Source organism: Dipteris shenzhenensis, chromosome 28 (assembly GCF_047967505.1).
Source record: "Dipteris shenzhenensis isolate YYH24624 ecotype China chromosome 28, Dip_SZ_1.0, whole genome shotgun sequence".
NCBI lineage: Eukaryota > Viridiplantae > Streptophyta > Polypodiopsida > Gleicheniales > Dipteridaceae > Dipteris > Dipteris shenzhenensis.
In genome coordinates, this window is record NC_141623.1 from 19,879,691 (window position 1) to 19,892,189 (window position 12,499).

Sequence of the window (12,499 nt, forward strand, 5' to 3'; positions counted from 1 at the left end):
AATAATCACCGAATGCACCGATGGATCAAACTCCAAAGTCAAATTATTAGATGAAACAGATTGCCACGAAAAGAAACGATATCGGGATTCGGAGGGACAATGGATCAAATTGTTCAGCCAAAGGTGTCGATCATTCCTGTACAGTTTTCTAACGATGGATGAATCAGAAGTCAAATTCTTTTATCTGCAAGTTACTTCACGAAGTTCGAATTGCCACTCGCACGAAGAACTATTCGCATTCGATAACTTTTGTCTTTGGTGAGCCCCACACGTCTTTGAAGCTGCGCAGTGCCTATCGTCAATACCATCCAACAAATTTTGTCGTCGACCTTTTCTTGCCGCCCATCGCCGACGTAGAACAGTCCTTCCATCCCAATGAAACCGTGTATGCTCTTGCTTCGATCGAGTTTCGTTTTTCCGTGAGAGAAGCATGCGCTGGTACTGTATATAGTTTACAATTATCCTCGTGATTCAGGCCCTGATCATAAAGTCATTCCATCCTCCCATCCCTGCAGAATTTTCCTCTCGCCTCCAACTCCATAGCTCTCTCTCATCACCTCATCCTCTTCTCTATTGTTAGCTTCTGTCGCTGTTTGGCCGTCCTTCAAACACACCCTCTCACCCTATCATAGCATAGATTGAGATCAACGCTTTCAACCGATTGAGAGCCTTTCAATCGAGCGCTACCTCCTTGCTTCTGACGTTTACGCCGTCCAGAGCTCTCATCAGCTTCTCCTAGCTCCCCAACTCCTTGTCATATTCTAGTCATGCGTTTCTTGGCCCCTGGACTGCTGCTGTTGCTCTATCTCCTATCCGATCCTCTTGGCAAGATCTCTTCCGGACTCGTTTCTGCCTCTGACTTGGATGCCTTACTCGCCCTGAAGAAAGGGTTCAACGATCCCAAGGAGCTCGCAAGCTGGAACCAGAGTGCCGCCCGAGCACCTTGCCGTGGATGGCAGGGTGTCACCTGCAAAAATGGCACGGTTGTGAGCATCGTGTTGCCGGGAATTTTCAAAGGAGGACAAATTTCTTCGGCAATCAACCAGCTGCCCAATCTGATTACTTTGGATCTCTCTGGCAATCATCTAACAGGGAGCCTGCCAGATAAGTGGAACTTGACCAATCTTGCAATGCTCACTCTAACGGACAACTTTCTGAATGGAAATATCTCAGGCGGATTGTCTGAGGCCGTCAATCTTCTTCGGCTCAGGCTTGAGAAGAACAACTTCTCCGGCGGGATTCCTCCGCAGCTCACTACTCTGCCACAGCTCAAATACTTTGCTGTAGAACACAACAATTTGACAGGTCCGATTCCGCAGGAACTTGGACTGCTTACCTCCCTTCATTCCTTTTATGCTGCGTACAACCACCTCCAAGGTCCTCTTCCCGATAGCATTGGAAACATGGCCAAGCTCTTGCATTTCGAGGTAGAGAGCAATCGGCTATCAGGGTTGATCCCTGCGTCACTGGGTAATTTATCTGGATCATTGCTCACCTTGAATCTGTCCGACAATGGTTTTACGGGGCAAGTGCCCACGACGCTCTCTCGATTCAATGTTTCCGCCTTCGAAAACAATCCTGGTCTGTGCGGGATTCCTAATCTTCCAAACTGCGCTTCCCTGCCGGGCGCACCGCCCCCTAGATCTCAAGAGAACGGCCCATCTGGTTTCGCAACGCCACCACCGTCCGTGTATCCGCGCTCTCGACGAGAATCACCCGGCAGCGGGCAAACTGGGAAGATCGTGGGAGGGGTCATCGGTGGAGTGGTCGGTGCATTTGCTCTGTTAATCCTTCTGCTAGTGCTTCTACGGCGTTCAAACCCACCGAAGGAGGGCGCGCAGGTCCAAAACTGGTTCAGCCCCGACATTCAAGACAACAAACGGAAGGGGAAATTCGAGATGTTCGGCAGGAGCTTCAGGTACAGTTATGAGGAGATCGTGGCAAATGCAGGCTACTTCGACACTGCGCACGTCTTGGGAAAAGGCAGGTTGGCAACAGTCTATCGATCATCTCTGCCAGACGGAACCGAATTGGCAGTGAAGGTGTTCAAGTATGCGAATATTATGGCCAATTTCGAGAAGGAAATCCGGACGCTGGCATCGCTCCAACACCAATGCCTTCTTGCCGTAAGAGGATTCTATTCCAATCCGGTAGAAACGGCTGTATTCTACGATTATTTGCCCCGAGGAACACTATATGATCTGTTGCATGGTCAAGATAATGCTTCAGTCACGTTGCCCGATTGGTCTGCACGCTATACGATAGCTCTCGGGGTGGCACAGGCATTGGCGTATTTGCATCGACACAGCGGTATGCGAATAGTGCATAAGGACGTGAAATCGACCAACATATTGCTAGAGAAAGATCTCCTTCCTCGACTGAGCGACGTTGGGCTAATGCAGGTGGTGTGCAGCAAGCCGAATGAGAGCATTGCGGTGGTGGAGACGCCGGGGTACACAGCTCCAGAGGTGCTGACAACAAAGAAATACTCAGAGAAAGGGGATGTATACAGCTATGGGGTGGTTCTACTGGAGCTGATAACAGGGAAGAAAGCGGTGTCATATGTGAGGGAGAGGTCAGTGTATTTGACAGAGTGGGTAACGAGGCTGAGCAAGGAGAAGAGGGGGAGGGAAGCCATGGATGCAATGGCCGTGCAGACATGTCCGGTGCAGGAGTATTTAGACAAAACTTTCAATCTGGCTGTTTTGTGCATTGACGTCAATCCAAATCTCAGGCCAACCATGTCGGAAGTTGCTACAATTCTTGAAGGATTGACATCAAGCCCGTCTCCTCTCAGAAGCCCCGAGATGAGATCGGATAGGCCTTTCCTTCCATGATGATCCACTACCATGCAGCTCGTACCAGCAATTGACAATTTCTGTCATGGATCATCCATAGTTTAAGCCTTCAGGTGAAATTTTCTGTGATGGATTATCCATAGTTCAGGCTTCCATGATCCAGCAATTTATAATTTCTGTCATGGATCATCCGTAGTTCAGTTTCCTGTCGTTTCCGTGCTTGTATCATGCATTGTATTGAGAGTAGAATTATGCATTCTGCTCTACGTTTCCTCCATAAAATCTGCAGGGTTCCGATCTTCATTAACTTTAAGATCCAGAATCGCCTGCATATTCCTTACTTTGTTTCCTCGTTTGAAGGCTAGAATCATGCTTTCTGCCTTAAATTCTTTCTAATACTTCAGTCTCGGATGAAGCCTCCGAGCTGGGCTTCATAGCAATGTGGGAAACTCCATATTATTTGAAGGTTCCACTCATGGATGCTGCCTTGCATTCCTTTATAAATCCTGCAGTTGCAATTTTGCACCAGTTGACAATGAGCCAAGATCGAGGCCAGTTTGCACAACGATTGGGGAACTGTGATTGTTTTTCTCTCTTTAAAGGAAGCCTCCCATTATCCGACCGGCTGCTAAGGAATGTATCATACTCCCACTTTCCGATCGGCTGCAAAGGAATGTATCATACTTTTCCCTGGCGGATTGATGAAGATTTCTACTTAGCCCATACCGTGATGAATTCTGTTAAGACCTGAATTTTTTAAATAAACGGCTCTGAAGAAAGACATAAATCTCAGCTTGTATGTTTCCAGCATCAGGCTTGCACAGAATGCTCTGCTTATGGGGGTTTCCATTTTCCGAGCAAAAATCCCCGAGCGGCAAGCGGCATGTCAGAGAATATGGCCAAAAACATTGTTCTTGGACCTAAATGTAGTACATCAAGTCACCAATATTATTCCAAGGAATATGTATATTTAGTATTTAGTTATTCAATGTGAGGGATACTCTGATCTTAATATGTTTAAAACACATGTACCAAACCCAACAATATTACAAGATAACAAAAATATCAAAGAACCAGCAGTTAAAAATGTCAGGGAATCTTTCATTGTTATATGTTTAAAACACATTTAGCAAACCGAGCTATATTATAATATGACAAAACGGTCAAAAATTACACCATGTAGACACTAACTGAGTTGCACCATTTACATAGTGACAATTTGAGGTGCAGCATATAGCCACAAAATGGCAACACAAAACTGTAGCAGAGCGAAAGACCCATGCGGACATGTCATGACCACAAAGAGTACACAAAACCACAATGTGGTGAGCAGTGCCTCGGCACAAAATGTTTTCTATCCATAGAAGACTACCGTAGTAGGTATGTATGTCCACATCATGGGATTCTTGAAAGTGCATTGTAAAGCTCTTGTTTTGTCATTGATGCTTGGTGGACCTCTTTGTGATTTTCTGCATCTAGACCCAAGTACTGCAATAGTATGTAGTAAATGTGCTTACAAGGAATGTAACGATCCAATCTTCCAGACCTAAATAGGAAGTCTTCGCAAGTGCAAGATGGAAAAACAGATATGGTCACTGTACATTGAAGCCCCCTCATACGACACCCAATTGTACCAACAATAAACTCCACGTGCTCCTTAGGCTCCACCTCATTCACATGAAGCACCTCACATTCCATAGCCCTTGCTGAATCCATCCTTGCCTGCATATCTTTACTTATTTTTTTTCTAAAGACAACTCTCTGGCCCTCTCGAAATTCAGGTCTCGCTTGATTCTCCAAACGTTTTTTATGGCCCTACTCAAATTTCCTTGACCCTTTTTGAAGTGGTTCTTCCAGAACAAATCCTCCTTCTATAAGAATATGCAACTCTTCCAAGCTGATATTAGTTCCTTCAGCAACCTTCCACTTTGTTGGTGCTAGTTCTAACAACGCCTCAATTGTTGTTGTTGGATTCCAAGAGTGGTCCACGCTATCTCGACAAAACCAGATCATTTGTGACTTTACACCTATCGGTGTTCTAATCCTCCCAAAAAATGAAGGTGCAGGGACTCCCAAAGCTCCTTTTCTTCCCTTTGAGTCAATTAACTTGTTACACTTCCCCCCCCTTCGATGTAGATACCCTTGGCAACGGACTTGACTCCCTGCCTGCGTACGTCAAATTGCCCACTTTGTCTGATGTATTTGCACCTCTGCCACACCTTGTTCACAACCATCAAGATTGTTATTGTCAATCACAACTGAACTTGAATGTCTTCTTCTTAGCACTGGTGTGCTAGTTGTTTGATACTCAGGTCTGTGGGACACACATACTTGACGCCATTGTTTGTGCTCAACCAACTGCCATGGATTGATTCAGATAGGTTAGTCCTAGGAACAAGGTAACGTTCTTCAGCCTCCATCTCCTACACAAGAATAAGAAATCAACTTTGGTAAGGAGGAAGCAGTGATGCAAGATTTTAATGGATTAACAATGTTAAAATTTTCAAGTCACTCACTTTCAAAATGTATTCTCCCCAGTGGTAAACTCTTGAGTGCCACCACATGAGCCATGTCTGAATAAAGTGGATGTTGCCCTCGATTGCATGACCATTTTCAAGCCATTCACACAATGATTTGAATGCATGCATGGCAGCCTCCTTGGTTGGAGAATTCTTCCATTGTCTACATCTCATCTTGAACTCCTCTTGGTCATGAGGTGGGATGCATTTTGTAGCATGCTTATGAAGATTATCCTCCCAATGCCACAAACAAGTGCGATCATTTCCCATCATCACATTCTCTGGGCCCCCATTAAAGACAATCCTAACAGCCCTCCAATTTGCCTGAGCTTCATCCCCCATGAAACCATGAAACTGTGCTTTATGAAAACCCTCTTTCCCCATGCCTTGGTTCAACAATTCCCAAAAAATCACCTGACTCTCTGTGTCCTCACCTTTGAAATCCCCAATGGCTATTGTTTGGAGTTCTTGAAGATGAGGGTTGTAAACATGGCAAGCCATGGTTGACCAACCTCAAATCCTCTTCACATGATCAAAGCAAACCCAGCACTGCCCAATCTCTCCATTGGGTCACATCTTGTTGACTAGGTCCACACCAGAACCAGGACCCTTTGTAGACATCTTGAAAATGTGGCATCTATTGAAGGATGAAAAAGATAACTGTCCTGGGAAAACAATACTTTGGATGTATTCGTATCTACTCCTTGACTTCAATTCCAAAATACTATCAAGGCTTTGTTCATCTCCACCCTTTTGTTCATCCACATCATTCTTCCATCTAGACACCCTACACATAGGCACAAAACTGAACTCGTTAAAATCAAAGGTAGGAACTGTGCATTCAAGAAGAGGAGTAATGAAAAAGTACTGAACACCTCACCTCTTATTGTCAAGTAAAGGCTCCATCTTTTTTAGCAACGAATCCAGTTCAGAGTCAGTCAAAGGATTGGCCCTTGATCATTGTTTGGAATGATAGCTTCCAACACCATCTCTTCCGCCACCATCTTTTGCAAAGCCTTAGGCCTAGAAGGATGCTTACTTTCCACCATTTTAGAAACCTTTCCTTTCAACTCATCCAACTCACTCCTAGATGATCCCTCTACCAGCAAATGCATATGAAAACCAATGTGAATTGCACATCTACTCACTGGATGCTCCATGGTGTCTCTTGGAAGACATATGTACAATTTGCAAGGACAGCTGGCAATGCAAAGTGGACTAGTCTTGCAATGATAGCATTTGAGAGTACCACCTGTGACTTGGTGGATCTCTGGAATCTTATTAATCGTCCCTTCCAATGACTCTCATTTCTAACACCTGATCTCAGAAAGAAAGGACACATCTTACTATCACATTGCAATCGACCTGCACATTTCCTCAATCTAACTATCCCATTGAAGCTAGCAATATTTGTTGTAACATCCTCACTCCAGACATGACCATCAAACTTGTTTTCCAATCCTACTGTCTTTTGCTCCTAGAATGTTGGAGGCAGCTCGAACAGAATATTTCCATCATATGACTTAGGTAGCTCCTTGACAAATTTAATTGAAGAGACCATTTGGAAAGAAATGAAAAGAGAATTAGAAGGTGGCAATTTACGTAACAAGTCAATGACACTGTGGAATGGCTTATCTTTGTCTCTTTCTGTTGAAGGCAATCTATCCCCAATCACAATGAACTTATTCCCGAATTGAATGTCCAAGGTATATTCCCTCCCATCTCCTCTCATTGCAAATGGCACTTCAAACACAACCTCTTGCTGTGACACATCCATACACTGGTGAATCCTGATGGTTGAAGAAATCAAATTGAAGACCAAAACTATTTCATTCTCCTCAAGCATGCACACACCATTTTGAGCAACCTTTTGTAGCAACAAAACACCATTCTCATCATGAAGCATAGCACTACTCTCCATTTCCATCAGAAAGCTTTCGAACAAGGATAAATTATTTTCCTTTTACAGAAGAAGCTTCAAAATCTATGAAAGAAATTGTAGTAGACTGTAGAAGTCAGGAAGTATCTACCGTCTGATGCCCCATAAATAATGCCGAAAAAGGAAGGGAAAGTTTTTGAAGGTGGAGATAGCTCACATGCCAGGGAAGTTCAATGGTGCCAAAGCAAAAGAACAAGAACGGCCGCAGCTCACAAAAGTAAGTGGCTGAGGTAGTATTGAACGTGAAACACGAACCTCAAATGCTATGTGGAGCTACCCAAGAAAAAATGATGGTTGAAGTTAAACATGGAGGCAGGTGCAAACAAAGCTATGAAACTTGGAGGCAAGTGCTAGAGTAGTGATTCAATATAATGACAATTCTTAAATTGCATGGCACTCATGAAAGGTGTTGGTATAGTTATAAATGCCATGAAAGGTGGTGGAGTAGTGAAAGGTGTTGGAGTAGTGATATAGTAACGCGATCTTGAAAAGTGTGTGCCACCAATGAAAGGATGGGGTATACTTTTAAATGCATGTATTCTTCTAAATTTTAAGGGGGTGATTGAAAAACATATTAAAATGCATGTCTTGCAAAAGATAGATGACAATGTGAAAGATTGATCACATACAACTGCATAACTACTAAGGAATATTTATCTAATGATGTAGAAATGTTATTTTTTAAATCTATCAACTTTGCATTTAAATAAAATTGACTCAAAACTTAGTGTATGCCTTGCGTTGTTTTTGTTCAAATATTATATTTTGATATCATAAATGTTTTATTTTAAATTATGAATAAAAATATGAAATTCATTTGCATTGATAATCAATCCAAGCCAATTGTAAAATTTGGTATAAATCATTTTTCAGAGTGAGAAAGATAACATTCCAATCATGCATGTGACTACAATGTCCATGCTTGAGCACTGGATTTGAAACCATCAACCTCGAGAAACGCCCATTTTTGTACATATGATGGAGTGGACAAGTGGTCTTGCATGCATTTACTCGACCTCTACCATTCGATATCTTCACGCCAAAGCTATGACAAGTGGTCTTCTACTGCAGCAAACGGTCTCTAAGCACAACTCTGCCATCCAAGGTTTGGGTCCAGGTTTTCTAGCACTCTCATCAAACTCTAGCCGTCCATTTTATGAGCAAAATTAGGCGTGTCCAAGCTGTTTGCACTGTCCAAAAAATAGCGTTGTGTGTAAGAGGCATTGGAGGAGGAGCCTCTGCTCGCCCTCTCTGTCCAACCCTTAACGGTCCTCTCGTAGGCTCGTAACTTTTTCTACGCCAGCTTCTTGCTACTTCCTTGGCTTTGGTTCGTGAACTGCTTCTACTTTTGGCCCGTGCTTCAGATCTTGTCCTCAGATCTTCTAAGCTCACTTCCGCTTTGCTTCATGAAAGAGTGCCAAGTAGAGTTGAGGAGGTTGGAGCTTCTAGATCGCCTCCTTGCTCTGCTGCTGCTGCTGGTCTTGCTTCTACCGGGGTGTAAAAAGAAAGGTAGGTCACAAGCCAGGCATTTAACATGGCATCATAGCCAAGTGCTTGAAGACAGTCGGAAGTTGCAAGGCAGATAGGTTGCGGAGGCCATCATAATCCACAAAATCGAGAAAGAGATATGGGAATTCTTGCTTTCAACCACAAACTGTTCTTGCTTTCAAAAGATCGTGGTGGTAGTCTATAGAGTCAAAAGCTCCCTATTCTTGCTTAAGTCGTGGCTGCCAAACAAATTATGGACAAATAGTTGACGATTCTCAACAAGGAGTTCACTATTAATCCCCGTTGCTAACTTCATTCCATACCTTTCCTAATAGAGATTCTTCTCATGTGGTTCTCAGGGTGCAATGAACTTCTTCACTAGATCCATATTGCTCTCTTCTGTAGGCTGTGGTGAAAACGCACACCAACTATAGCTCTTCTTCTTGCTGGTAATGTGAGCTGCTCCTTCTCCTCTACTCAAGGTCTCGTCTAAAGTAAGCATGTAGGTGTCTCATAGCCCTCTCTTCGGTTCGTGACCATATGAGCTTCATGTCTTAATTAAAATCTTTTGAAACCTTACTTTTTATCTTGGTCGTAAGCGAGCGCTCCTTGTTCTTGCTTAAGTCGTTGCCGCCAAGGCGGCTGTGGATGACGATGAGAGCTACAGCGAAGGCATGATGATTCATAGAGAGACTACTACGAAGGCTCATAACTGAGAGGGGAGGTGGGAAGTGCTTACAAAGAGAGGTTGCTGTGAAAAGCTCTAACTGCGAGGGGAGGGACGAAGAGCTCACAAAGAGCTTGAACGCAGAGCTTACAAAGAGCTTGAACGCAAGATGGCCCTATTCCGCCGGCAAAATAGGGGGAGATGCATGTCAAACTCCTTTGAGGAGTCACAACATTCGTTAGTTCATTCAAGATTGCCCTATTCCGCTGGCGGAATAAAGGGAGATGCATATCAAACTCCTTTGAGGAGTCACAGCATTCGCCAGTTCATTCAAGATTGCCCTATTCCGCCGGCGAAATATGGGGAGATCATCACATACATGAGTGGCCAACTTAGAGAAACAGTCTACTTTGGGTGTGAGGAGAATAGAGAAAAATAATAATGAATTTAAAAATATGAATGTTCCGAAAGATAATGTATCATTCTAGGGGGGTTGCAAATGACCTTGACCTATTTTAACATTTTCTTTAAATACTATACATGGAAAGTTTGTCTTGTTAGAATTGAATAAATAGAGTTGGTATTTAACATATGCCACTGTAATAGTGTTCCAATATGATTCCTTGAATGAATATACATTAAAAAATGTTGCAAAAAGGCTCGCTCGGACTTCTCCACTCATGGTTTTCTGCTCGGATACCTGTAAAACCCTCTGCTTACCAATAGACTGTGGAGCTCTAGCTTGCAAAATGGTTTAATAACCTTTATGACTTCTGCAATTTCAAACGCCTATACTTTCGATATGGGTCTCCTAGCTAGCTGGACACCTCACCCCAAAAAAATGAACTAATACTTGCTTTTCGTGTGTGTGCATTCTCATGTAGTAGCAATGATTTTGTTGTTAGAGTGCTTATTCGCAACCCAAATGTCAAAGTATATTCTTGTAGACTTCCATTAGTGCGTGTATGTGTGAGCTTGTAATCCATAAGAGTTAAGTCATGGATGTTCATCCTACTATATTATCTATGACACATGCTTTGCTTTTATTATCATCTATAGGTAAGTAGGTTGGGCTAAGTCCTCCATCAAGTGGAGTTATCGGGAAGACAAGTTAGCATGTTCATGTGTTATGGTTTCAATGTTCACATAATCACGACCTCTTAGGACAAAATTTACATGCATCATGTGACATTTTGCACATTCACTCATGGAATCATGCATGTGCCCCATCTAATGATCGACATCTTATTATTAAGGATCACCATGTAGTAAGTAGATTATGAATAATAAGTGGATCAATCCCACATATGCCTTACCAATGATAAAATACAAATTACCATCATCAGTTTATAATGGATACTATTATAAAAGATACAATTGGTAGTAGTATTTAATGTCCTCATCGATAAATAGAGTATGTTGATGGTCATCCTTGGTTGACTAGTGATTGGATGCTTGGTGTGCTCGTATGCTTGCTAAGATGCCCTCACTTGCAATCCTACATAATTAGCCTAATGTCGTCCTATCAGTGCCCTAGGTATTTAGTGGAGCCAAGCATCTTAAAATACAAATTTCCATACCATCAAAAGAAACTGTATGAAGATGCGCAAATGAGCATGCAAGTAGAAACAAGAGAGATTAATTGGCAAGAGTATTGTATTATAGAGTATGGAGCTTGGGGTCTGATTACAATAGCTCAAGGCTGCATGAGGTTTTACATACAACAATGATTATGGAGTATTCCAAGACTTTAAATATAAGAAGACTACTATTCTTTCGCTCTCTATCAATAGCTCCCCAACCCGTCTCTTGTCATGACTATGACTTTTATCATGAGATTTCTTGAATCTTGGCTACCACGCCTCCTTTTTCCCACTTCCACTTCTTTTGCGACTATTCTACAAATTCTTGGTTCCACTCTCACTGCCTTGCCACCTTGATGCTTTCTTGGCCACATCCTTTGTTCTCATGATATTGGGGGCGAACACTCAACCAGAATGAGTCCTCGTAGTCCAAACCTCGAGGATACTCAAGATAGAGGTGACATGCATCAATCATGCTTCAAAACTCGAGGGTCTATATGACTGTCCTCATGGTGGTTGCCTCCTAGTTGCCTTGGTGTTGCGGTCTCCTATTTGTTAGGTTGTTGCGCTCGGTGTTGGCAAGGTGCTACTTTTGTGGGTGCAGGCCCTCGATGGTCCTAGGGTGTTGAGTATCCCCCGAGTGGTGAGTCAGGGTCATTAGGGATGTAAGGTGCAATTAGGTCGAGGTCCATAGAAGTCACGACTCACCTTGGGTGGCCAAGGGTATATTGCGTTGATGTCCATTGTCGACTGGGGCCTAATCTGAGTAGATCCTCCATTCCTCCTTCCACTACTCAATCACATGTACCATTTGTGGGTCTATGATACCCAGGTGCACAAACTTGTATTTCAACCACTTGTGGGTAGCCTAGCTCATGGTCCATTTGTCAGTTGGCCCTCTAGGCACATGCTTACATGATGTATCCACATAGAGCTCGCCTTAATGAGAGCAATCACAAGGAGAAAGCAGCAACTCTAAGATTTTCTTCATTTTCACCCACCGTTCTTCCTAATAGTGGGTCCATTCTCATTTTTCCTTCTCCTTTGTGTAGAGGTCATGGCGGTTGGAAGAACATCTAGGGTTGTGGTTTGAGGCTCGGCCTCAACGATGGCCTATATTGGACGAGGAAATGGGGAGCTCTACATGGCCACTTCAATGATTGGACGGGCAAGGCCATGTAGACTTGAGTGAAGATGCAACCAACCCGTCAGCTCAGTGTCGAGCATGCTTGGGCTCTCCCCTTTTGACTTACCTTGGGCTCAGGTCCTAGCAGCTTGGTTTTAGGTGTCGCCTAGCCTTGATGTGATTTTGGAGGCAACTAAAGTTCCTAGGTCAAAGCTTGTTTGATGTCTAAGAGAATGATAGTTGCAATGGACATATAATTTTGGAGCATGGTTCAAGAGGCCACCTCTATAGTCATTGTGAGCTCTTCCCTGAGCATGTCGTGCATGGCCTTGATTGTGTCAATCTCAACTTCTCTAGGTTGCTCGACCACTTCCTTCCC

At 43.3% G+C, this 12,499-nt stretch overlaps 1 protein-coding gene across 1 annotated transcript; it reads left to right on the plus strand.

Annotated features, from left to right (window-relative positions):
- Positions 1 to 767: 767 nt before the first annotated feature.
- Positions 768 to 2,988, plus strand: LOC147883287 (LRR receptor kinase BAK1-like). Its single transcript, XM_087399227.1, has one exon. It carries the CDS (start codon positions 768 to 770, stop codon positions 2,835 to 2,837), a length of 2,070 nt encoding a protein of 689 aa, XP_087255353.1. The 3' UTR covers positions 2,838 to 2,988.
- The last annotated feature ends 9,511 nt before the right edge of the window (positions 2,989 to 12,499 follow it).